General features: G+C 44.8%; 1 protein-coding gene across 3 annotated transcripts; it reads left to right on the forward strand.

Annotated features, from left to right (window-relative positions):
• Positions 1–64: 64 nt before the first annotated feature.
• On the forward strand, positions 65–27,966 carry LOC125956663 (uncharacterized). Of its 3 annotated transcripts, none has more exons than XM_049688741.1 (4): positions 65–410; positions 13,498–15,521; positions 22,840–24,954; positions 26,281–27,966. In XM_049688741.1, the coding sequence occupies exons 3-4, from the start codon at positions 22,846–22,848 to the stop codon at positions 26,980–26,982; spliced, it is 2,811 nt and encodes a 936-aa protein (XP_049544698.1). In that variant the 5' UTR covers positions 65–410; positions 13,498–15,521; positions 22,840–22,845; the 3' UTR covers positions 26,983–27,966. The 3 variants fall into 3 exon arrangements, with proteins under 3 accessions (XP_049544698.1, XP_049544699.1, XP_049544697.1); XM_049688742.1 differs by lacking the exon at positions 65–410 and adding an exon at positions 6,924–7,112; XM_049688740.1 differs by lacking the exons at positions 65–410; positions 13,498–15,521 and adding an exon at positions 20,174–20,512.
• Position 27,967: the final 1 nt, after the last annotated feature.

Genomic DNA, 27,967 nt, shown 5'->3' on the forward strand with positions numbered 1-27,967 from the left:
TCTCGGAAGGGTGGGGGGAGGGGGAGGCGACGCCATTTCAATTTGCTGTCTCGCTTCGATCGTGCGTGTTTTGTCTCGTGCAATCAAAATACGGCGCCTTGTTAAATTGTCGTGACTCGTGATCGCTAAAATCGCTAAATTCGCCCTACACAAGCCAGTGAATACTTTAATCATCCGTGGCGCCTGTATTTGGCCGAAGAATTAGCGGCAGGCGCAATAAGTGTTTTAGGGTAACCTCGTGAGAAACCTGCTGGAACCCACTGGGCGGGGGGTCGAAAGGGAAACAGTGTAATTACCCGTGTGCGGAACATTTTGGAGTTTTCCTATTGTTGAGTGTGCACCTGTGGTCGCGGTGTCGAATGCAACAGCAGGTGCAAACGGAGCACTGATTCTGTTTCCAGCGGATCAAGGTAAGCGATTTATGGGAAAAGGAGTTGTTGGGATGTGGGAATCAGCTTGGAGTTCTTCAATGGTGCCTTCTTCACAAAAAAGATAAAGGGAGAAAAGAAGGTTCTAGTAGAAAGTGACAGCAACACCCCAAATGTAAACAATGGTGCGTGGACCCACTCCCCGTTACCCTTCATTCCACTTTTCACCCTTTCGCGCATGATAACGATAAATGGTGTCTAAAATGCAACGCCAGCTACAGATTGCATAATGCACTGAGAAGGTGACTTGAGGTGAACGAACGGACATGGGATGCCGCGTCTTCCGGCCGAAACGCCGAAAGAAAGCTGCAAAACTCGCCCACCGTAAAGGTGCAGATCGAGCGACACATTCGTGTGCGTATTCATGTTTTTGTGTGTGTGGTGATCAGCCCCAAGGCGCCTCCCTCGGCTCAGATTGAAGTACATCGCAACTTTTACTTCTATTTTTAGCCACAAATCAGTTTTCGGGGCAAAACAAGAAACAAAACGTCCAACCTGCAAACGCACAAACACACAGAAACACCCGTACAGTGCACACGTACGGGGGACGATGTTGTTTTTCCTAAAATGCGCAATTTGGTCTGCCCAGCAAGGAGGAAGAGGAGAAGAGGGGGGTGGTGGGGTGCGCATATTGAATGATCGAGCCATTCTCCGCCGGCTTCGTGTGCCGGTAAGGCTCCCGCAAACCACCATCACACACCTTTTTATTACTCCAAGGTCACCAAGCAACGAGGGCGGCTATCTCATCATTCAAGCATGCCGTGAAAATGCGTGGCAAGCACGCTAAATGTCGCCCGCGTGTCCGGCGGCGTCCACCCATGCTATCTGTGGAAGTACGAGGTGTTTATGCTAGCTATCAGAGAGAGAAGTGAAGGGAAGGGGGTGGGGGGCGGGGGGGGAGAAGGCAGACAATAGGAATAATCTGACTCAGTTCGTCATCGAAGGGGGCTCGCCTGTATTGTTGCGTCGAGATTGGTGACTGTGTAATCCGTTGTTTTGCATTTGGGCCACTCGAAGATCTTCGCCAACAGCATATTTTAGTTGAATGATTGAGTGTGGTGATAAAAAAATTATATTTCTTCCTTACCCGTAACCTTACAATGCGTGAAAAACGAAAGTTCCACTTTAAAATCATACATTAGAGGTTCCACCCACGGATCATGTTTTCTCTTTCACAAGCACTTGCAGCTGAAAGGCAACGGAAAGAAGGTGGTCGAACAACACTTCAAGGACTTTCGATCGAACGATTGTTAGTGGAGCGGTTTTCCTTCTTTTTTCAAGATGCCGTTACGGTATTTGATCATCTTTTTTCGACTATGATGACCGCTCGACGATGGAGCACAATGAGGAATAGGAAGTAATGGCTCTAATAGGCGTTTTTACTACATCGCATGTGCTCAAGATAAGCATACCTGACTTGATGAATAAAAGATTAACAGAATTCAAATAAGCGACTGTAAGAGCTGGTTTATCCATATCAATCTTTTCGCAACAGAATTTCGCACTGATTTCGACCATCAATAAACTTCTTATCCTTATCCTGAGCTCGGATGTATGCTAAATAACCGGCAAAATGTCACGAACTGCCGACATTCATATATTTTGCTTATCGATATGGGGCGTACAAAAATAGCGCCACAATCCGCGTCACTCATCGCGAGGGACGCTTGCTGTCGCCAGTGCTAGCGCCAAGTGCATACCAATTAATCGGCGACACTGCAATACGATCTTTTGTTGGCCGCTTCGGTGGTTAGTACAGTGGGGTCTCTTTGAAGCCGGGAAGCGACTGCTGCAGTTACGTACACCACTGTGCATGGTGCAAGGTCACGTAAGAATGCCAGAAATAAATGCCTCGCCGAGCTCCTGGAGGAACAGTAATGAAAACAATCGCCTTTCTTTGTGTTCTTTCTGTTCGGACGTGAGGGGTAATCTAATGAAGCCTTATCCTAGGCAAAAGAAGCCTTGAATTATCTGTAAGGTAAAGAGAACTTTCTTACCGCGGTCTAGATACAGCAAATTGTTATCTCATGATCGCACCCTTCACAATTTGTTCGATCACGTGTTGACCGTTTAGCTTAGTAACTCAATTCATCGGTATAAGGATGTACACGTGCATCCTAATTGACACTGGTGTGATCATCGACCATAAGCCGGTTCGCGGCTCAATGCGAAACGATCTGACGCTTGTCTGATGGTTTGCTAAAAATAAAAATTCCCCGTGGTTCCGCTGGGATACCCTCCTTATCGAGAATGCGCCATTTTCGGCAACATCAACGCTCGGTTGGGAAAATGTCGTCTGAAGGGCTAATTAATCGTTTTTAATGGTTCCGCAAAGCCGGAGGAATGTGACAGTGAAGGTTATTAGGTCTTGTGTTGCGAGCTATTTCTGTGATTCTGCACACGAATCAATGGCGAGATGCAGTTGCTCAACACAATCATCAATGGCGAGATGCAGTAGCGCTGAAGTGCATTCAACTTAAAGATAACTTTATGTTTTTAAATCAAAATTAAAGATTTGTTTGTTATACACATTTAACTTTTATAACCTAAACAGGTTTTTCCCATTTTGTATTTATTGGAATTCGTTATTGCTATTCTTTTGCACAAATTTAGTCCCTTTTTCCAATTGAATGCATACAATCTGAGTCTTTAATTTTATCAAAGTTCCAATAAACACAAAAGCAATTTTGATCAATTAGCAAACATTGCATCATTTATTGAAATCGCTCAGTTGATTTACATAACTTCGCGAAAAATATTTTTCAGGCGTTCAAGTGTTCTACTGGACGCCGACTCAATACATTGCCATCGCACGCTGCGGCTATCGTCAATCGTCCCTTGCTCCGTCGTCGAATTGCGTCAGAGAAAGAGGAATACATTAGCCATCGTTCAGCGAAATGTTAATCAAGCCGTACCGGAGGAACTCAAAACTTTGCTCACGAAAGCAAACATGGTAAATGGATTACCATAAATAGTGACCACAATTTTTTGAACGAACGAAAGCCCAACGAAACTATGTAATTTGATCCATGCATATGCGGTACCCTACGAGTCATTATTACGTTTTCAGTAATCCTGTGCGCAGCGGTTCTTTTCTATTAATTTACTCTCCTTATTGTGAAGCAACTTGTCCTACATTAACACGTCGCAAGCAGTACCTTTGCCTGTTGCTGCTCGATTTCCATTGAGCATTCAGTACTTTACGTTTCCAATCGATTAATATTCATTCTGTCGGGACAGCAAATGTAGCTCAAGGCAATTGATTTCAATGACATTTATTATTGATGATATCCAGCATAAGACTCCAGATTATTTAGTGGCAAGACACCAACGCCAGACTAGTCAAGGTCTGGTGACTATGTTACCACTGTCCATACTCTTATTTTAGTAGACATTTTCTAGACAGCTGGCGCCAACCAAGCGGTAAAAGCGAATATCAAATGAAAATGGGGTGAAAGCATTTCTGCACAGCCATCATTTCCCAGAGCTCTGCTGAAATGCGGATAGTATACGGCGCTAGTATATCATATTCCTGGGAACCTCGACTACTTCCTAGGGGGCAGAACCTCCAACTTAAGGGGGGGCTTTGGTTATTTCGGGTTCAAAAAAGCCTTATTTTTGACGATTTTTAGTGCAGAAACCATTCAACTTAATTTTTACAAGTGAATGTCAAATTAAACTACAACTTTTCAAGAATATTTGGTTCTATTTTGGGGAAGATTTGATCGAAACTACGTTCATGGCATCCAATCGAGAAAGGCAATTTTGCAAAAATGTACTTTTTGCGGTGCCCATCGTAGCTACGTGCTGGGTCATCTGAAACATACAAATGGGTATTTTTTTGTTAGATTATAAGTTTATCCAGGTAGCCCCGTTGAGTTTTTGTTAAATTTCCTATTTTTCGATTTTTGGCAGATTTTTAAAGTTGAAAAAGTGTTACTTTTTTCGATGTTGCCTCAAAAAACGAGTTTTATATAATTAAAAGAATTATCAAAAAAAAGTATCAACAATTTTAACAAAAACTTGACGGGGCTACCTGGCAAATAGTGTACAGATTAAGTGTTCAAAATTTCAAATCGATTGGACCAGTAGTTTCGCGAGTAGAATCGCGATTCAAAGTTGCGAGATGCGTTAAGGGGGGGCTTTGGTTATTTCGGGTCCAAAAAAGGCTTTTTTTGACGATTTTTAGGGCAGAAACCATTTCACTTAATTTTTTTCAAGTGAATGTCATATTAAACTACAACTTTTCAAGAATATTTGGTTCTATTTTGGGGAAGATTTATTCAAAACTACGTTCTTGGCATTCAATCTTGAAAGGCTAGTTTGCAAAAAAGTACTTTTTGCGGTGCCCATCGTAGCCACGTGCTGGGTCATCAGAAACATTCAAATGAATATTCTTTTGTTAGATTTTGAGTTTATCCAGGTAGCCCCGTTGAGTTTTTGTTAAATTTCCTATTTTTCAAATTTTGGCAGATTTTTGAAGCTGGAAAAGTGCTGCTTTTTTCGATATTGCCGTAAAAACGACACTTTACATAATTAAAAAAATTATTTAAAAAAAAGTATCAACAATTTTAACAAAATCTCGACGAGGCTACCTGGCAAATAGTATAAAGATTAACTGTTTAAAATTTCAAATCGATCGTTCCAGTAGTTTTTATGCTACGATGGGCACCGACTTTGAAAACGTAGGTTTTGGGAAACGCTGTTCAAAATTGCGAGATGTATTGAGCCTTGTATGAAACTCTGTTTTTCAAAAATCAATATCTTTGCCAATTTGGCTTTGATTGATCCCAAAATTTTACACAATAATCTTGAAAGGATAAGAACTCATAAAAAAATATAAAATGTAAATGCGAATAAATAAAATAAAATACCGAAGCCCCCCCTTAAGCCTTGTATGAAACTCTGTTTTTCAAAAATCAATATCTTTGTCAGTTTAGCTTCGATTGATCCCAAAACTTTACACAATACTCTTGAAAGGATAAGCAGTCATATAAAATTATAAAAAGTAAATGCGAAGAATTAAAATAAAATACCGAAGCCCCCCTTTAAATGGTGTATCTTGAAACGGAAAACAACAGCTATGGTAGGCTTTGAACGGTTGGCAGTGGACTTTGAAGTGGAAGTAGCGGTTAAGGTATGATGACGCGCATTTCATCAATAAGTCGAAGTCGCATAAACTTCGTCGCGATTGTATCGGATGAGAATTCAAGCTCTCCCACCCAAAAAGGGAATCAAACCGCGCAGACTCGCGATTATTGATTATCGAGACAACCAGCGGAAAACGAGTGGTGGTCTCTAAAATCTGCGAGCGAACTATATCCGTTTAGCAGCCACGAGTTGCAGACAGAAAGGACTCTGGTGGAAGGAGAGCACCTGCATGAATGAAACGAAAGCTCCGAACACAAAGCTCACTCTCGTGGCGGGGATCCAACGGAAAACAGCACGGGCTCACCGGTATCCTATCGTCCTGCCAGCGAAACATGGCAGCTATATAGGAAGAGGGGCAGCTATCACGTTGATGAGCACGCTCGTAACGGCCCAATTCGGTTCGGCTTTGGTGGTGCCACCCAATGCTTTCGAACGTCCTTCGATAGACGGAGAGTACAAGTTCCGTTTATTCGTATTTACGAACGAGACTCAACGAAAATCGACAAAACATCACTATCATGCTCTCAGTGGGTGTGTGTGGGGAGGAGGTCGCTCTAGTTGGGTGTAAATAGCGAAATTACGATCCGACAAAGCTCGTTGCTTATTCCAGAGAGAATCTCGTTCATTGGAAAAGGTCTTACTGTTTACTCTAAATCCTTCAACGTTTTAAATATTTGACGTTGTTAATGGATTTTTCGTTACTGTTCCTAGTAAACACAATACCTGTTGTTCCCAGTAACTAATTTTAAATTCAAAAGTTCCGCACATGTCAATAATCATCAATTAAAACCTATAATTGATTTAATAATCTTTTTTTGGCATTTTTTAAAAATTAAGGGTGTTTATCGGTCATTGGCAATATGCATTCGGTGTTCTAGCATTTCGGTATTCTTCCTAAAAAGCGACTCCTGATAAGAGACAAAGCCGATCTTAATCGAAATTGTTTCTCTTCGACTGTAAATTAATGCGCACATGCTACCGCATGTCCTTCGGAATCCTTCCGTCCAACGTAAACATTCTCGTAGCGGCTGACTCGGTCGCTTTGGAATGTTTCGTGTTTTTTATGGCGGGGGTGTAGGTGCGAACACAATTCAAAGACCTCGTACCAAGAGAGAAAGAGAGTCGTTCTTATCGCTCTTTTCGAAAGGATTTCATATCCTGAGGAGAGCAATGAAAACCTTCGGCTCTTCGTTCGCTCGTGCGTACGACGAATCGTCGCTGGGAAGACTCCCCCACTAAAGGCTTTGTCGCGTCTTCTTGTGAACGACGGTAACCGACTGCGCACCAGTTCAGGAAAAATCCGGGTCCCTCGCGTACATGGTACGGAGTCCTTAGGAGTGATGTCACTGTAAAAGTAGTTGCTAATATTCCGTGTGCAACAAACATGAATTGTGTGAATTGTTAGTCTATATTTGATCGAAAAAAAGTTTTTTTTCACGATAATTCAACCAACGCACTGAGAACGAGGCGCGACGTCAAACCGTGTTAAGTGTTTATTTCCGGGCTGTGTCCTACAAGGAGCTTCATGCAATGGTAAATCTAAACGATGTGTGATGCAATCTGCCAAAATTCGTGGGTCAGTAGGATCGTAAACATAAAAGCGTTACACAGTATAAAATGGTCCAACAACAACCCTGCCTATTCCAATTTATAGTTCAATATTTGGTCAAATAAACGGATGACAGACGAAAACTCTTTATTGTGGAATAAGGAACAACGTCGTTTTGGGGCGAATTGATTTTCTTGCCTTTTTCCCGAACTCTGCTAGGACGATAGGGATAAGCTTATGGAAGACAACAGAAAGAGTTTGGAACATAAAGAGAGAACATTCCCTATCAGTATCACGGAACGATATTGCCCCAAAAGGCGAGCAAGGACGAGACTATTAAGAGAGATAGAGAGAGTGAGAGAGTGAAAGATTGTGATCGAAAGTGTGAGTGAGTAGAAAACCAGGACAAGGAAACGTTCGTCCTACTGGTGAGAGATTGCGCGAGAGTGAGAGAATCCATTGCGCCAGGATACATTTTTGGGGGGTTTAGTATCGCTACTCAACTAATAAGAAGAATAAGTTGTTATAAAAAGGCTCTAACAATGTGTGTGTGAATGTGTGTGTAGTGCCACACAGAACGTTTTACAAGTCCCCAAAGACTATAAAGAATTTGCGTGCAAAAAGTTGTTGTTTCTAAAAATAAGTGCAACATTAAGCAAACGCCGGTCGTGGTCTCGGACAAGCCCCCGCCTTGGTGGAAACGTCGGTTCACACGACTGGCAACATGCATATAGATTTGTGATACGCACATCCAGCTGTAAACCTGGCAGGATATATCGTTTCTAGCTCAGAATCTACACTATAAAAAAGGATTATTTCCACGAGCTTTGATGATCATTGCTTCTCTGCCTCAGAAGGGCCAATGTGAAAAGCGTGTCAAGGACGAATGGTTAACAAGTGTATTAACCCATCCGCGTCTTAAAATCTTAAACTATTGTTAGAGTTATAATTAAACCAGTATTTACACTTTATGCGTTGCGGTGCCTTGGTGTACACAGAAGTGAATGGGTGAGGTATGAATTCCTTTAGGCGATTGTCAAGAACAAGACACAAGATGCTGGAATATTTATATTGGCCCCAAGCTACACCCATTCTACGTTACCGAAAGAATCGATTTTCGGACGCGGATGCATTGGGAATAGGGCCTGGAACACATTCATCAATGCTGTTGATTGCGCCGTTGTCGTCGTGCATTGCCAAGTGACCCCAACTACTAGACACGACATAAGTCACGTAGGCCTAAGCTCAAACCATTAGCCAGCGTTATTTAGAACCTTGGATGGGCGGGAGCGGCCGCGACCGCGGGGATCTCAAATTCCATTTCATCATCAACAAAGAACGAGAGAGAGTGGGAGGGTCCATTCGAGAGAGTAAAAAATAAGTAGAAAACGCGACGGAAGGAATTCGGAGTGATAGTGAGAGCGTCCCAACAAAGCGCGAGAGACTCAATGCTCCATAATTTGGTAAACAATTACAAGGCACCCAGACACACTGGGGTTTTCGTGTGTTTTTGCAACCTTCTATCCAACTTAATAGCGAGTTTCTTTTATTGAGTAGTTGTGTCTACAATTGGGGTTAAAGTAACTCAACAGATCCTGACAGTCAGACAACCAGACACCCATCAGCCAGACTAACTGTTCGAGTAAAGGCTGACATTTGGCCTGTGCCGGAGGGCGAGGATCCATCAAAACGGCACGAAAGCGAAAGCGGTTTCTAAATTCAATAAACTCCCAGGGCACACCAGGACAAAGATAGTGTTGCGGGAAACCGTAATTGATGCAATTGTTTCTGTAAAACGGGATGAGCGAGCGAGACACACCAGGAAATGGTTGGCGAAGGACAAGCCAATGTACGACGGTATGCGCCAATTCCTGTGAGAACCCGGCGACAGCGGCGACGCAATATCTTCCAATATCGATCAGAACAGGGGCCACGACGAGAGAGACGTATGCGCTGGTGCGACGAAGCGCAAAAAAGGCGTCAAGGTCGCGTGTTCTAGACACTGAAACCTTGTGGACCCCCGAGTGCTCCGAGTACAGGGGTGGGTTAGCATATTTGGCAAAGCTTAAGAAGCCTGCAGATTAACGACAGATAGTGGTTTACATATTTTGAAACATTCCTTCCTAACATGAAATGCAAATGTCAATCGAGAAGGTGGTTTCCACCTTGTCGGGCAATTATTGAATAATGATCAGTCACACTATTCCCATTACTGCTAGCCCCTTAGTACTAGCGACTAGCCTCTCAAGTACACACTGAAGATGATGCGCTTACATCATGTCACCTGACGATGGTGGATTTCCTTGCCAATCTAAATTGTTGTGTCAGCTGAAGCTGGACGATAAGACTCCGATGGAACTTGACCCAGCCAACTTTCCATCGATTTCTATTGTTTGCAAATGGAGTTCGCTGCTGAGGGATCGCGGATAGATTGCCTAAGAACGGCACGCGCACGCTATCAAGTAGACAATGTCGTGTTCAGTTTTGAGTACTCCCCGCGGACGTTAGTTGCCGATGCTATAAAGCAATGTCGCTTCATGGCCCTACAGCACTTATTGGCTATTCTAGTGGGTGGTATACATTTCTGTAGCACCTAGAGTGGCACTAGTGGCGACTACCAATTGAAATCCCCCAACGATTCTCCTTCGAGTGGCTAAGCGACTATTTTTAGTCCCATCGGCTTCATAGTGCAGGTTATCCGGAAGCGTGGAATTTCCTGCAATGCGTTGCACTTAGTGACAGTGGGATCGATTGCATTATTTGTCGTGCAGAAGACACAGTACTTGGTACGCTAAGCAGTAGGGGTAGTCTCGGACGTGCTTTGTTTGTTATGTCCAATTTGTACTACGGACAGCCTGGAGGTGCTGGATTACTGGATGATTATTTTATTAAGGAAAAGACGGGCGTGTGATTAGCTCAAACGTATTGAAATCGTTTTAAGGTTTCATTTCTGAGGCTGGGGAGTGCGTTTGTTAAGATTTCTCGGCATAAGAAACCTTCATTTTACTTGATTAATTGCTTTGATGAGTCTTCATAGATCGCCTTATTGCAGGAAAACATCACCACCATGAGGCTTATTTAAGCTTGTGAAGCCTTGTAAGTTGCGCATCTTATCAATTATGTTTTACTCGGTGTATCATCCTTTTTGATACACTTGATGAGCTTCACTGAAGCGCTGATACGATGCGTTAGCTGTACGCAATTCCATTGTGCCCTAAGGTCAGTTAAGTTAATGCTCACAAAAGAGAATAAGCAGCGAACCGCGCGAATGGAGTAGAGGCATGAAGCTACGAGCTTCCTCTAGTTCCAGAACGGATTCGATCAATCGATTCTAACGAACGCCTTTAAACTGAAGGCCCATCCGCAACACACCGGCCATTCCATTTCATTCTTTGTCGCATCACAAATCAGTTCGGCATCGCTTGCGAATCAGGCAGCTCAAGCAGCGTGTATGACGTCTGACATTCGTACGAAATGGTCATTCCATTCGGTACCGCGATGGTGACCAGATTTGAAACGAGATATAAATAGCAATGGTACTCCAGCGTGCAAAATTATTGCTTCCAATTGAGGGTAAAGTGAAACATATTGGTAGCGAATTGAAGTGAGATGAAAGAGCAGCAGAGAACAATCGGCGGACGTATGGGTATATATCTGCGAAAGCTGTTCCGCGTAAGCTTCGAAGAAAACATACAGACAATAAGAGGATCGATTGCTCTTGTGATGTAGCTACAATCATACATTTTGTTGAAATGTTGTGACGTTTCTAGGGTTCTTATTTGCTCTGCCCTGATGTATATTTAGTGGGCCAACTCATAAAGTATATCCAATGTTACTCAAATAGCGCTGTGTACCGCATTGCATCTTTGATATTTTCCTTATGAAGCTCTTACACCACGATTGCATCACGCGTGAAAGAGCACGTTTTTGTGTTGCGTGCTGCTGCTGCTGCTGCTTCTTGATAGCAACAACACATCGACACGTATTGCTCACTCCCTGCTAATGGGTAAGAATCTTGCCGGAGCCGGCCGTCGCCGGCCGGCAAGTCGCCATCGACGGTACCAACACCACCAACTAGATGGTGACACAGCACAGCTTACACCATCTCAGCTCAAGGAGAAAAAGAGGATCATGCCGGACCATTTCTTACATGCCATGTATAGCTTACCCCTCATCGAAAAGACCGGCCGGTCCGGTAAGGGGACATGCCAGGACTGGAAAAACCGGTTCGCATGGCACTGGTCTGGGTGCATGAGATGTTCTTTTTTTGGGAGTAAATTTATTTAAATAAATACTCCACCACCCCCCCCCCCCCCCCCCACACCACTCCCCAACGCTCTAGACATGAATGCTTTCTTATGATAGCGGCGCGAAACTGATCGCTATGCGCATACGCGTCTCTTGCTTAACAGCAGTGATGATGCTCAGTACACGATCATTGTTTTGTGGTTAGTTCAGTTTGGTTTCGATTGTGGTTTTGGTGTTGGTGTTTCAATCAGAATAAAAATACTGAAAAGAAAGCCAGATTGCTACATTCTCATTCGATGGTGCGTGCGTGGAACAAGTTTCGTCTCTTCTTGTGGAGTTGGTCAATGGATTGTTCAATCGAATCTTCCAGAATCTCAGTGTCTCGCTTTTGGTTGGTTTGATCGATTTCGACGATAGATCGAATCAAGGATATGACAAGTTTCCATTGCAATGTCATTGTTGTGGTATCTTATTTTAAAAATGTCTGCTAATATTTTCTTAGACTTAAAATGAGGTAAACCTAAATTCTTCGTAGGTAAAGTGATATTATTTAGAATGTGAGCTACTTTGTGCTGCCGTGGAATTTATTTATGTTTATATGGCTTCTTCTTTTAAAAAGAAACGCCCAGTTCTGGACGCAATATTAACTTCTCTCGACATTCAGCTGTTGCTAGAAGTTTCATTCTCAGGGGAAAGTGAAGAAAAAAGAAATCCCTATGATTGATCCATAATTCATAAACAATGTTGGTTCGATATCGGTACCTTGTCTTCGCTGACAGAAGTGTGTCTCGTTTTAGTAGTGGCCGTGAATCACGGAACAACCCATCGATTGATTGAAAGGTACGCGATCCCACGTGATATGTCGGTGCCGCTGCCGGCATAAGACTTAGAATGCTCCGACCTATGCATTATTTATTAAAGTTTAACAATGTTTCAATTTGAATACTTCTCATTGTATGACAGGTTGTGAAGAAGCAAACAGCAAATGTTTTGCTTCCTCGTACGACGGAGGAAGTATTTAGCATATTCTGAATATGTACAGACATGCTAATGTTCCTATCATTTACACTTATTCGAGCACCGAGCAAGTCCGTGCTGGTAACGTTCAATGTCATTGCTCTTGCACTGCATGCACCAGGAATCAATATTACATTTTTTGTGGTGGTGATGCTTTTGTGAGTGTGGGGGATATTTCATTCTCGTCGTCCCCGTACGGATGCTATTCCGAAGTGTTTGCTTCATCGATATCGTGTTTTATCGTGAGCGTCGATCATAAGCAAAAATATCGAACAAACAAACTTGCTGCGGCCGTTGCGCTTGTGCCATGTCATGCTGCATTCGGTGCAAAAAAGGGATTTAACTTTCGCTCTCGATAGAGAATGCAAAAATATGCTAACTAAAAAAACTATCCTCCCTCCCTGGCCCGAATTCGATCGAATCGAGGAGCTCTGGTTGTCCGAATCGAATCGAGGAGCAGTGGTGGCGCTGGTGCTGCTACTTCTGGCAACAAAAGAGGGTCACAATAACTGTGCCAGCCACTAGCGCCTGATGTGTAACATATTATACTCTGCTATCTTGTTCCATGGTACCCGCCGGAGTGGAGTGCATTATCGCATCGCAATGGAATGCGATTCCCAGAAAACTGCGAGAGAGCGGCTCCGATGCATTATAGCCGCATGGGGCGTTGAGCTTTGTTTCATTGCATTTGCGTATCACCACAAACAGATGATGCGCAACGGTGCAGCCACCGAACGGTCAATATTTGCTGCAAGAGAGAAACGGCAAACGCCGCGGGATGGTAAATTGTGCCCTTCCAGAATGGTATTCGCCCACTAATCCAGCATGAAGGAAGTTAGCAAGAACCCAGTATACTAACGATTTCATTTTATTCTGTTGCATCGTATGGTGTCGCGAAACGAGTGTGGCTTCTCTCAGTGTATTTGACTCTAGCGGAAGACTGGGCCACCGGTACTCTCAACAGGCGCCGTCGTGTTGTGGGTCAAAATCAATTTATTGATTCCGCAGGTGGCTGCTTCCATCCGGCAGCGCATACAGTCCCTTGACTAATTGATACCTTCTTTAACTAGCATTTTTTCTTCTTTTTTTCATCTTTTTCTCTAGAAGTAACATCACGTTTTGACCATCGATCGAATACAACCTTCACACTCGTCGTCGTCGAGCGCGTGCTGTCATTCTGTTCTACTAAGTGACTGTGCTTCTAGTGGAAGAATCCAGGCAATAGGGTGTTGGTGTCTCTCTTAAATTGGCTGAGCTAGCTAGCGAATAGGATTGAGACAAATTGTGGAGACAATTTGAGGGTTATAAATCCATTGTTAGTCTAGCTATCATCATCCACGAACGAGCGTTTCTTTGCTAAATCGGGAGGAGTGCAAAGGAACGAAACTGCGAGTGAACATTTGAAACAAGCAAGAAAAGCTAAGGAAATTCCACCGGAGGGAGAAGAAAAACAAACAGCGACACATAAGCGCGTACACGCTGCTAGTGTCCGCGTCAGCTAAATCTTCGATACATTAGTGTGAAGCGCATCACCACCGCGCGTATCCATCGCGATATTCGACGCAGACACCAACGATATCAACCCCAAAAGTTGTGTTTGTGTGAACAGGCTCGAAACAGCATCGCGTGTTGGTGTTCGTTTCGTTCAGCGCAACACAAGTGAGGCAACAACCAATTTATCGAATCGGCGACTGCCTTGTTAGTTCCCGACTTGCAGCAGCTCCAAACATTACTCGCACGTCGTGTCCCATACGTGCGTCAATTGCTGGAGAAAGCAGTAGCTAGTGATGATGAACCTGTTCGAAAATCGATCTACAGATTCTTATTAATCAGTGTAGCTAGTACAGACGGTAGAGAGTTTTGGTTTTACGAATCCGGCCTCCAGGGCTAGATCAGTGAAAGAGTGTGTTGCTGGTCTCGCCAAAAGCTACGCAGATCGACGTAACGCAAGTAACACCCTTATTGCTGCACAGCTACCAGCTCATCGGTGCATTCCTAAACATCGTCAATCGGTGCTTAAGCAGCATAAGCGCCGTTTTGAAGTAATCCGAAGTGCAAAAGCGACATCGAAAGGGAGGAAAACGAAAAGGCTCGAGTAGCATAAGGCTCTGGTGTTCTCGACGACCTCTTCAACCGGTTATCGAGTAGCCGGTTCCCGCCACTTCGCGGTACGATCCCTGGCGATCGTGCGGTAGTGTTCTAAACGCTGGGGCAACACAGGCGGTTCCCATGCTAAACTACCGCCTCGTGTCCACGCACTTCCTAAAGCAACCATAGATTCACGCAGCAGCACGGCAGTCCCCTGGCAAGGTTGTAAAAATGTGCAGAGATCGGGATATGCCACTTCGATGAATTGTACGACGATTGAACTGTCCAACTCAGTACTGTGTCGCCGTTAAAAGAAGGTTCACGGCAAAGGCGCGGCAAAGTGCGGTTTTTCCATTTTCTTTAGTTTGTAACCGAAGAGAGCATAGTGAAATTGAGCGCCCTAGTGTGCCTGTGTGTGTACGAAAGAGAAAGAGAGCAAGCTACCACCACTGCACAACGGCTACTAAAACCACTACTAAAGCACCGCTACTACACAAGTACTACTACTGCTATACGATCATCATTCACTCTACAACGCCCGAGGATACTGCACGCTACTCTCTGCACGATCACCACACTAGTCGGAGCGTACGCCAGTGTGTGTGTGTGTTTCTGGCTTGCAAGCTTAAGGCGAGGAGGCGCCTGGTTGCTGTTGAATTGGATCCTTCGAACACAGTGTGATTCTGTGGCTACCGTCTGACAGACCTCCGTGCACGCGGCGCGTCGAGCAATCCATCATACCACACACTGATATCAGCATCATCATCGGCGGAAGCGGGGCGTTCCTTGGCTGTGATTTCATCCCCCAAGCCAAAGCGATCGGAAGCCAAGGTTAGTGCTTGTGGGTGCCGCCACAACAACACGCACGGACGCACAGCATCACAGGAAGCAGGAAACGAGTGTACTAGTAGTAGCGCGCACGGTTGAAGGCGGCAGCGACGGCTTCTTAGGCGTCGCTGAGTGTCGTGCGAACCGCGAAGATTCCACCCAAAATTGAAGCATTTGCCAAAAACTGCTGGGAAACTGTAACCGCTTGCGTGGTAAGTAACTCGGAAGAAGCAAATTGTCGATTTTGTCATCCAAAGCGTGTTGAAATTGATTAATCGAAAAATGTAAACACGCGCAGTCCAACCGCCCGCAGGGTGCGGTTGTTGCTTGCTGTGTGGTGGGATTGTTGAAGGGCCCTGATCCCCAGTTTATTACCCTTTGATATTGACCTTCGTTGCACAAAGCTGCTGGTAGTGGGTAGAGAGCAGTTTAGCTTTCAAATGATGAGCCAATCCGCTTGGCATGGTGCCATTTGTGCACGATCTGTTGATCGTGCATTATATTTTTTGACTCATTTTTAATCCCCACTAATAGGGGATATCCTATCGGGTGTGTGTGTGTGTTTTTGCGAAATATTTTTAACTATAAATCCAATTTATGATGATTTGCTTGCTATATTAAAATGATATTCTACTTATACGTTTTAATATTTATACATTTCATATACAATTCAACTAAAATAATTTGTGAATTATATGAAATAACATTTATGAAACCGATTAAAGCATGCTCAAAATTTAGCCTGCCTCTACGGCACTTGCATCTCACACATTGAACCATTTTTCGCTTAATTTGTATGTCCCCCGGCACCAATGGCACCCCCAATGAACGACGACGATTTTGTGACCAACTGAGTTCTGAATAAGTTTTTTAAATTTGTTTTGTAAACATCGTATCTGCGAGAGAATTGGTCTGCAGACCACTCTCATTGTTTTTATTGTTTTACCGTGTCGTTCCACAAGACCGGCAGAGTTAGTCATCTTGCGCAGCGTTTGGACTCAATTTGCGTTGTTGGCGATGTCGTGGTTGTTGTGGTCCGACGATTAGATCACATAGTGCCCAAGAGCAGGGGTGCTGCTGCCAGTGATTATCTTGACTGGTACATTACCCTCACTGAACTGACCAAATGACAACTGTTTTGTTGTGCTCAGTTAGCACTGAAATGAAAGCAAAACTGTACGCCAACCAAGCCACCTAAAATGGCAGCTATTTTTAGCACGGGACCGCGGCTCTACTTATGATCATGTTTGTTGAAGTTGTTTGTTTTGCCGTTTTTACAATATCTAGCCACACTAACGGCATGTTTGGTCGGTCGAGTGATTGTGGATGTGACACACCCGCAGCGATGATGCGCAAGCTCCCTTTTGCCTTGTTTCTGTTACCTACTCGCGTCGCATTTTGTGCCGGCTTTTGATCGGAGTGGTTTTACTTGTTCTTTATTTTACTTGCTCTCTTTTTAAGCAGCTGTGTGTGAGAATAATTACCGTTCATAGACAGCACCAGACATAGGGCACATCCAATCAGTTACGCAAGAACATAATTGAAACCATCGTTTATGAAGGGGCGGATAGGGGGTTGGGAAGGGAAAAAAGACTCACAATGCATCGATTTGAGTGATAAAAGCTACTCGCCGTTTGATCGATGAGAAATCACGACGGGGGGCCTGATGGCACTAAAAATCATGCGCCCAAAGACTGGCTGCCACGTGCCACGCTGTGTTTATCTCGTTTGCATATAGAAGCCAAGTTTGGTCACTTAGAAAAAATCGCTGCTGTCTAACGGTAGACTGACGGAGCGGCAAACACATGGCAAAATCGTACAGAAATCAGTTAGCTCATGGTGTATCGAACATCGGAACCAGTTTCTGGGTGGACGGTTGGATTGACGTTATCCACCACGTAAAATACCGGTGCCGCTGACGTACTACAGCCGATCCTCTAAGGTATCGATTTCCTTGTGATCACAAAGCATCGGATGAACGAGAGTTAAAAATATATTCTCCAAAAACCTATTCCATCAACTGAACTGCACCCAATGCAGTTATGTTGCATCGAACGCGTTCAAAGCGATCGATGACAAACGCCATCATTTACAGTAGCACTTTGGGCCAAAGGCCAATTTGTTTGAAAAGGGCGAATGCAAATACGCATACGGCATTCCATTTTTCTCCTTTCTATCAACGTCGTCGATGCTCTTGGATGACGTAGTAGCTCCTCTTGATGGATGCTACCGGTGCTGCTTTATGACTCGTCGCACTCAAGTATTTTTAACGTGTCGCTCAACGAGAACGAACGGAGAGAAAGCAAAAGATTACGGGAAAAACGCGTCAACAACATGAGCAAAGTTTCTTCCAACTTTTGCTCGTATTCGTGTATGTGCTTCTGAGCCGGTCGATGGCGCTTGGTGGACATACGAACGTGGACGTAAATTTTGGTGTTCGATTTCGTCCCGTGGTCCAAAAACATTCTGACGCACAACGAACCCACCTTCCTTGCTGCTGTTTGGGTTCACAAGTGTTTGCCGGATAACCGGCCGGCTAGATGCAAGGCTCATTTAACAACCGTTCCTTCCGTTGCCTGCCCCTTTGGCTGAAGAAAGGAGTATGAGTTCAACAGTTTCACATTCCTCAATCCACACCGTCCGCGAGGATAGCGTGACGATTAATAATGTACCAAGCAGTCACGGTGCTCTGCCCTGGTTGGTGGTGTGTCACTAACGTGTGCTAGATTATTTTCGTCCAAAATTGTCCAAATAAGGACCCTATATTGCCGTGTCCCAATGGCAGCGTGCAGCATCAGGCTCGGCGTGTATACATTTTTAAGCGAACAAACAGACGAACGCTAATGAATTACACATTCTGGGGGGACGCTCTGGTACGGCGCTAGGCGGGGGAGAAACGGAAGGATGTGTTTGTGTGTCAAGTGTGCACGATGAAGATGATCCAGGGGTTGAACTAGAGTGGGGCGCTATGAAAAATTCAGTTCCCATTCCGAAAACGAACTGGGAGTTCCATGGAACGTAGCTGAAATTGATTGAAGTAATTGCTTTTCAATATGTATAACTCGCTTCATTAGTATACTTTTTGTTTTGGAATCTCCGAGAGAGAAAAGTCGTATGTAAATAGAAAGTACAATGCAATAAAATTAAATTATCGTACTCGTTTTTCATATGGGATTCATAATTTTGCATCTGCCAAGTGCATTCTCCATTTGTAACGGTGAAGCATCGTGTGTAATGATCGAAGGTGGAGGAATGAAATAGAAGAGTTGATTACTAGGCAATTTAAATAGCTAAAACTAAATAAATAAAAATTAATTATCAACAAAATCTAACACATAAAAATCACACATGTAATCCCATCTGTTGATCATTCATACAATCACGGAAAAAATGCCGTTTTCTTTTGCTCAATCGCGTGATAACCAGACAGGCGACACGTGCTGGTAGCGTGCTGCCGTTATTATCGCTTGGAAAAAGGCGAGCAATTATTCTAAACACCGCTGCGATAACGCACGGAATCGATTGCACATAATCAGTGCATTTCTCACGGCTCGCCATGCAGACTCGCGGTAGGGAATTTAATTAAAATCGATTGCCAAGCTCCATCCATCAACCACACCATCTGTCTCGGAATACACTTTCGCCACTCAATCCGACTCATCAAGTTCAATGTCACGATCAGAGAACGGGTTCGAACCGCTCTTTGAACCGACCAAGGGGGGAAACTTCGAGTCCAAACAAATCAGTTTTTTTGTTTTTGTACTAACGATAAGAGTTCAAATTGATAGCATATAGATGGTCATCGCGACAGTAGCACGAGGAAGCAACCATTGCTTCAAGCTATCCTGACCGGCGGTCTACAGAGGCTGGAAACCTTTCTTTCTCGCTTACTTAGCATCTGGCTTGAGCCAGCGATTATCACGTTGATAATGAGCTGGATGATGAGGCTGCTGCCCGTGTATGCTAGCGAAAGTGAGAATGATTCAGTTTTATTCAGATTGAGTCGGTGCCGCGCCGTTGTATCTGGTTGACACTGGTTGGCTTGTCCGACTAGCGAGCGCGAGGGCAAAAGGTAAATGGAGAGTTTTAATGCTAATAAGACATTTTTTCGAAGACGTCGAAGAATTATCTCGAAGTTTGTTGAACGCGTTGCACAACAAGGGATTCGTCGGTCTTTGTCAGCCAACGAGCAACATTTGATCGAGGACTACACTCGGTATATCGAGACTCTAATGCATCAAATTTATAACCTTGCCTTATAGTTTGCCAGGTAAAGACCGTTGGAGTTGGCAAGTGTTTATTCCCCGAACGTTGTGTGCAAACTAGCCCAGCTATCAGTAGCATCTTGTTAAACCCACGCGCATCAGCATTCGATGCTTGCACGAGTCCTGTAAATATTTGAATCGTGGGTCGTGGATGATTTGCAACTTGCAATCTACTGCTATTCTTTCCCTACGTTAGAGGTGCCTTTCAAGAGCACTAGTTTGTAGTAAACTGGGCTCAAGGGACACAGCTAGTTCATCCTATTTTCACCGATGCAACAGATCATATTAGATAATGAAGTATCTCAGTAACGATGTATCGTCATTTATGTTCCGTTGAGTGATAAGCCTCCCTCGACGGCAACAACGGCCGTTGTGTTGCGGTCAAACGGCGATGCCGTGAACGATGAGTAAACGATGCGCACAAAACCCCTTAATTGAACCTTCTTCTCCGCGACGGCTACGGTCGCCGTGTCGGGTCTCGGAGTCGTACTGTGAGCAACAGATAGGCTGACTTCCCTATCAGTGACAAATGGCGCATCACGAACCCGCGCTCCGGTAGAGGTATATAAATGATTCCCGGCAGCTCGCGCGTCTCCACAAGTCGCGCAAGCGGTGTCGTGAACGGTTCTACCCCCGGAACGCGTTAACCTGTGTGTGCCGATAGTGGAAGAGCGGAAGCTCGCGTATGTGTCGTGTGGGTTTTTGTGCGGAAATTTGTGCGAATTTCATGCTGCATAGTTTTTTTAAGTGTGTTGTCTCAAGCCCTTGAATTGACTGCGGTGCTGCGTGGTGGCAGTGACATTGGATATTAATTTGGTCCTCCTGTTTCGATTCGGCATACGATGCTGTGCGTTCAGGCGACCGATCGTGTGGATGGGACGAGCGAATTGATACACAAGCTGGCTCACGCCTGTCAGATTCGCCAATGGAAGAGTAAAGTAAGTGCCGCACTGCGTGTGAATCTCAGCGCAGGGCTGTCGTTTGAAGCTGGCGATCATACACGACTGTTAGAATGATTAGCACCTTGGCGGTGGGGAGATTCCACTTCCACTTCAAGAATCGCTCTTACCGAATCGTTTGTTCATTTACGTATCTCAAGTGTTGACGCCTCGATGGCAATTGTTTCCAAAGCGCACGTTAGTATAATGTTGTCAACTCAAGAGCATTTCAAGAGGAAGATTGGCCGGCTTCTGCATTTTCATTCACTTTTTTACTGTCCAAGGCCACTTGCTCATGGCAACTAACTAACTTTAGTTGTACGTTGAAAGTGTGTGGATTTTCTTTCAATTGAAAATTAATAATTTTGATCCCAATATTCATGTTTTTTTGTCTCTTGATCCTATAAGCACGTTTCAATTTTGAGTGGCTAATATTTAAAGTGAGATTAGTTTGAATGAAATGTAACTACTTGTTCTTACAATAACTTTTGTTCATTCACACAATTTATTACTAGCATATTAAATCAACTAAAAAGCGAAAAAAATTAAACAGAATAATACACCACAAACGTGTTTATAGTCAAAGTATATTGAGAGAGTTTCTACTAGCTAGAGAGCCATGACAGCATTACCTACTTTGATAGCGAGCATTGCGATTGGCCTATCAATCCTACCGTAAGCCGCGCCGCCATTCATCATCGGAGAGACTCAGAAGATAGCGTGCGCATTGAGGCGCAAGCAAGTCACAGTCTGACCCACTGCACCAAGTCCATGTGGAAGGCGTATGAAGCTTCTCGAAATAGCCAGGCTACCTATTTTGAGGTTGTTTCGTGCCGGCCATTATAATTGGGCTGTGTCGAGCGCACGAGCTGATGTTATCCTAATACCTTGTTACATTGTTTTCTACCTACTGGAGGTCTGTCAAATGACGAGATGGTACCCTGGATGCTTGAAATGATCGAATTGGTCCAAAGAACAATAGCGCCCAAATGGAGTGTCATAAAGATATCGCCGTTTCATCGTGTTATTGATGTTTTTTTTTGTTAATTCGAGTACAAGCCGTTCTATTATCGCTCGGATCAGTTTGTACGCGCGTGCCGAGATGGCAACAAATCGATAAAATCGGCAGTTACTGCCAGTGTGTTACGACGCTATCAATCGTACAATTGTAAAACAAATCGAAAGCATGATAAGCTGCAAGCTGGAATGAACGCGATAATTGTCCATTAGAGTACATTTTAAATCGAAAACTTCTCGCACGCTTTTCATTGATGAAGATAAACGACAAAAAAAAAACACAAAGTTAAACCACAGGTTAAGATCGATCGATCATTGTTAACGGAATGGGACAGGTCGACCAGCCCGCGACATGCCACACGACACTATTTGCGGTACAAAGTGATGGAATTCTTAAAATACTGTCATCTTGATGACGTAGGATTGCTATCATTACCTTTTCGCCGTTGCTCGTGAAACAATTTACACTTGCACTGCTACCGCCGTTAAATAGTTTGTTTTGATTACCTTCCCCCATCGAACGTGCTCGCGTTGCTAAACCTAGAAAGAAAGCTACAGCGGCCACATACACTCTGAGATAAACCTTCGTATGCATAGTGCATTAAGGACGTTTATCTAGTATCGTTCCGCTGTGGATCTTTTTTTGCGCTCGGTAGGATTAGCAGACGGGATTACGTCAAGCACCGTCAGCACACAAACCCTCTCGTTATTCGTTGTTGAGACGATGAGTGAGCTATTTAAGCGCGATAATGATTAGCGTGGCATTCTTATTCCATCCCATCTCATCCCCACGACAGTCTTCTACGTCATGATGTCATTAAATTGTCAAGTGGTAGAGGCACTCTGTATAGCATAGCGCTGTCATGTAATTATGAACACGAGAGAAAGCAGCTAGCAACGTCGGTCACGAAACGAAACGTCATTCATAATCCGCGGTGGGGTAAAAATATAATGTTTGATCAATTTTGCAATCACGTTTTGCACCGTCCATGCTGCCCTCTATGTGCAAGGGCTTAGGTTATTTTGTAACAAAAGGCGCACTGCTGGTCTATTTTTGGAACTGTTTCAATATCAGTCGTGCAAACTACTACGAGTGGCAGGAAAGCATTGCCATATCTTTATCATGACAGGATATATTCTGCGAGTCAATTTTATTGTTATAATTGTATAGTAGTTATGTTAAACAGATTCTTTGATTTATTCAATTAATTCGAAATTGAAACACACTAGGCGCCTCCATTTTTGGATGAAAATACGATAACATTGCATTGTGTTTATACAAGATTCTGTTTTTTCTTCTTTTTCTCTAGTGCGGCATGCGTCGCCCATCACTGGGACAGAATGAAGACGACCTTAGTCGTCTGACAACGATCCTTTCACCGACCAGCATCAGCCTCTCGTCGAACGGCCAATCCGACCCGGTGGTGGTGGTGGTAGCGGCTGCAGCGAACGATCCTCACGATGTTAGCTGCAGCAAAAAGCAGACGGGCAATATTAACCACAACAACAATAGCGTCTGCAGCAGTAGCAGCAGCAGTAGTAGTAGCAGCACCAACAGCAGCATCAGTAGTAGCAGTAACAACACCGGCAACAAGAGCAGCAGCAGTATCAACGATGGTGGTCTCTTTAGTGTCGGTGGTGGTGGTGGCAGCGGCGGGAGCATTAACCGAAGAAACAGCGGCAGCAGCAACAGCAGCAGTACAAGCAACACTAGCAGTGAGAGCTACCATAATGAAGTAGTACGGAAGACACGCGATGATGGCGGTGTCGGTGGTGGGAATGGCGAAGGCTTCAAAACTCCCGAGCCATCACCACCTGCACTACTACCACCAGCGTCCACCGTGCTGGTGAATCAGTATCTGCCCAATCTGATCAACTCGTCCGAGTGGCAGAACTGCAGGAAGCGTAAGGAGCGTCAGGACAGTACGTCCTCGATCAGCCAGGACCGGAAACTTATACGATCAAATAGTGAGGAGCATCTGCCGAACTGTGCCGAAGTCATAAGGCGTGTGTCCTCACACGAGGACTTTAAGAAGCGCGCCCCAACGGTTGAGATCTCGATCGACAAGGAGAACATTATTGCCGAGGAAGAACAAACAGAAACAGATGGGCTAGTGGAGCAGCAACAGGGAGCGAACGATGAACAGCAACTGCAGCAGGTGTTCGAAAAGAATCTTAAGAACAGCGCGGACGATTTGAAGAAATTTTTCATTGGCAGTGTTGAAAGTGTGACCAACGGCGGAACTGGCAAGGATTACCATCTTCAGCTGCACCACGGAAAGACGCAGCAACAACAGCAGCATCGTTTGTCACCGTGTCGAGATATATTGAAATCACGGCGCGACTCAGACAGCGAGCAGGACTGTGAACACGAACGACGTCGGCACTGTGAACGATTCTCGAAAACACGCCCACCGCCGGGCCGGAAGTCCGTCTCACCGCGAGCACGTAGCAAGCAGTCCTCGAAGTTTCACGGTGCCTCACTGATTAAGGATCGTGCCGGCAATGGCGCTGTTCTCTCAGCCGGAAGTGAGCATTTCTACTCCAAACATGACACTCATTCATCGAGCGTCTCGAAGTCGGACCGACGCAGTGGAGCAATACGGAGCTTCAAATCCGACCAGCGAGCCGTCGCAGCAGCCCTTCTGTTGCAACAAGCGATTAAAGATCACTCGCTGCAAACCGACACTGCCCATGCTAACTCCGGCTACGATATGCCAATGTTCGAAGCCACTCTCTCGGATTACAATGATAATAATGTGCTGGAGAAGAACAAGGCAGTAGAGCAAGAGGAACGAGCTCAGGATCAGGAGCAGCATGATTCGATGGAGAGCTACGATGAGCCGCTTTCACCGCGCGAGAAGCTCCCATGGGGACCGCAATCGTATCCGGACGATACGCCGGCTCTTGTCTGTCAACGGTTTGCTGACGATAAGTTCGATCACGCAAAGCGCATGGATTCCGTGTCGCACGCAAAACTGCGTCCCGTTTCGTCCGGTGGCTCGCTCAAGCAGTACGGCTCGTACCATCGTAGCGAGGACAGTGCCGGTATAGGCGGTGTAGCGACACATCCGAAATCGGGTGCAGCACCTGTGGCGAACAACATGTTCGATGAACGCATCAAGACGATTAGCCGGAAGCTGAGCGGACTGAAGAAAAAGCTAACGCAGTTCGAGGAGCGGTTTGAGCGGGAGCATGGTTGTCGACCGACACACGGCGACAAGTCGGCCGATTCCAACATCAAGAGCATTGTAGTGGAGATGCACAAGCTGCGCAAGGAAAAGAATCAAATCAAGGCCGATCTGGTGGTTTTCTCGGCAAAGGGACTTACGAAGCAGACCATCATCGACAGTGGGCCGGAGACGGAGAGTGACGAAAAGATGCGACTCTGCAAGATGAAAGATACGATCTCCGATATAGAGAAGGTAAAGGCACACTGCAATAGTGACTGCATATCCGTTAACTCTCGCTTCTTTTTCCCGTCAACACCCCTCTGACATCCACGTGCTTGGCTCACGGCAATGCAGGCCCTTTGTAATAGACCAATTAGATGAACAATCTATCGATCACGATCTACGGTCTGAGACTCGTGTCTGACGTGTACTGAGCGCGTGCTTGGGAGCGTGCTTCCTTTTAGACAATGGTTGCTAATTCCTGGAAGACATTTTCATACATTTGGAGCGTGAAACGGTCGGAGGTGTCAATTCGCTTGTAAAGATTGGTTCTAATCATCTGTTCAAAAGAGCGATGACGATTTGTCATCACTCTAATGAATCCTGTTTTTAGTTGACTCTTTCGCTCTTGGAAAACTCCCTCTCGGACGGACTCTAGGTACTCCGAATATCTGTCACATATGCTCGATAAGAACTCGTATGTTAACTGCTGCTTGCACATCATTACAACTTGTAACTGTCTGTAATTGAGCTCCGAATTTACGTCAATTCGTGTAGCATTCATTTGGTTCATATCCGGTTTGGTAGTCACAGCACCCGCCTCTCTATCTTCTATTGATTGTTCATCAATCTAGAGTAACTTGCCACAATTTGATCTCTTGACCGGACGGAATCAACCAGTCTCAGCAGTCGCCATACCATTGCGGTAGGCGGTTACAGCCGTACGTGCTGAAGCTCGTATATTCTACCGGCATTGCTTGCAGCAAGGGAGGCTATCGCCGCACTAGAAGCGAGAGAAGAATTGTTTGTCGTTCGCGCGACGTGATCACATCCACAGTCAGTTGTTGGTGGTGTTGGCGATCTGCTTGGAAGCATTTCTTTGTTGACCAATCGCCCATTTGAAAATAGAATCGTGACCTTTTTGTGCATTTGCTTCCTCGAAGGTTTCATTCAATGTAAGGCGGTGGCGGCATATGAATGAACAATTGAGCAGAAGAAATGCAATTCCACAAATGAATGGCAGTCGTCTCACTAAGAGTTTTTTTTTTAGTTAGAACGACCTTGCTCGCGACAAGCAACACAAATTATTGCGTCTCTACTCCCCATAGTAAGCCTGTGTCTGGGAGGTTGCTGATGCGATAGCGGCCATTATCTGTTGCTCACGAAGGAGCAGAATATTTACGATCCGCATTAGTATGTGGACACTTCATCTAGATCAGACATGACATCACCTAGATGAGAATACGCTATTATCTTATCTAATCATACAAAGCCACACCTTTTTCTTCCTTGATTGGTGTCACATTCTGTTGCAATTTCTTTAATTTTTGGATATATTCTTTCTCTCATTATGCGTAGCGTCTAATTGAGAAGCGTGAGACGGATCATCGCAGCGAAAATCTGGATATGATGTCGAATGAGCAGCTGACGGAGGAGAAAGCCTCTGTCCAGCGCGCCCTGCTGTATCTAGAGTCGATGTACGGCCGACCAGCGAGCCGTGAGGAACGCGACGCGGCTCGACCGTTGTATGATCGTTATCGGCTAATCAAGCGACTGGTGAACCGTGCCAATTCGATCAGTGGCCCCTGTGGCGTTGCCAACTCCCAGATGCCGACAATCCTGGAGCATGAGGCTCTCGCGCTCGTCGGGACCTCCACACCGTCCACCGATATTACACCACCGTCGGCCACATCCATGATTCAGTCGCCAAGCGACACGGGCGGTCAATCAGCAACGACGACCACGACAGCAACGACGACGAATACAGAAGATTCGGAAGGTTCGACGGCTACAACAACCACCACGGCCAGCTCGACTACCGAGAACATCCACTCGATGACGGCGGACGAACTGTGGCAGCACTACGATGCGACGCGCGAAGAGAAAAAGGAGCTTCGCCGGACGATCAAGGAGTTTGAGCAGCAATTCGAGGAAACCACTGGCCGCAAGATGCTGAAATCGGACCGCAAATCGATCGAGGATACCTACGCTCTCTATAAGCAAAAGAAGGCCAAGCTACGGCTGATTGATGCGCTGTTCAAGAAGCAGATGCAAGGCTAATCTGACGATGTACGGCGACCAATCGATCACAAAGCTTCTCTCTCGTCCATGATTTGATTTGTTGCCGAAAGATACGATATCCTGCATTTGTCGGCTACCTTTGCTCTTTATTGTTTGCCTATTTGATTTGCATTGCACTATATGAATGTGTAATACTGTTTTATTACCTCGTTAGCTTGCAAAGCAAAGGATGATTTAAATGTACCAAGGAGCTACAATGGCAGGCTGCAAGTGATGTTTGTCTTTTTTGTGGGATGAATGGTTGAGTTTTTTTCAAGAATGATTTTATAAGAGTATTGAATGTTTAGTTCTAAAAGCGCTTACCCTTTTCACCTGTTTTTGTTTCGTCCGGTGTCTAGTGAACCCGTGCCGTGTTATCAAAGTATATCTATATATCTATATATATTGAAAGAGACTATTGCCTTGTTTTAAGTATCTTTACCTAAGATTGTATCACGCTTCGAATGATGGGAGAGAGAAAAAGTCGAAGGCAGTGTGATTTAATGAGCGAGCCAGAGAATGATGAAAGTGTGGGATAGAGGCGATAATTGGATTCGAACTCGATACAGTGTATAACACGTCAGACTTTAAACAGACTGATAATCTGTTGGATTTGGATTTTGTGAGTGAAAATGTTTGAACGAGCGATGGAATGGATAGATGAGGAATGAATGAGAAACAAACCAAACACTGAAGCAGTACAAAGACGCTGCAAACCCCCCTCATACCCCCGACGAGGTGCTGAGGTAAAAAAGGATACAAAATAAAGATAAATATTAGCAACAGAAAGCAACAGTACATTACAACCATCATACAGATCATACAAAACACACTTCCTTATCTACATTTGCGAATACACAACATCTACAGCAACCCGATTAGTATAGTATGAAATATTTGAGAAATCGTGTCACGGAAGTGAACACAGAGAATGTTGAGGTAGATGACGATAGTGGTCCACCGTGCAAAAAAAAAGCAAAAGGGC

The sequence above is a fragment of the Anopheles darlingi genome, chromosome 3 (genome assembly GCF_943734745.1).
Source record: "Anopheles darlingi chromosome 3, idAnoDarlMG_H_01, whole genome shotgun sequence".
Taxonomy (NCBI): Eukaryota; Metazoa; Arthropoda; class Insecta; order Diptera; family Culicidae; genus Anopheles; species Anopheles darlingi.

Excerpts from the sequence above, each read along its gene's own strand:
- LOC125956663 (XM_049688740.1), top strand. The coding sequence starts at position 20,417 with ATGCTGTGCGTTCAGGCGACCGATCGTGTGGATGGGACGAGCGAATTG. Across the intron at positions 20,513-22,839 it reads TTCGCCAATGGAAGAGTAAA|TGCGGCATGCGTCGCCCATC; the intron begins GTAAGTGCCGCA and ends CTTTTTCTCTAG. Across the intron at positions 24,955-26,280 it reads CGATCTCCGATATAGAGAAG|CGTCTAATTGAGAAGCGTGA; the intron begins GTAAAGGCACAC and ends CATTATGCGTAG.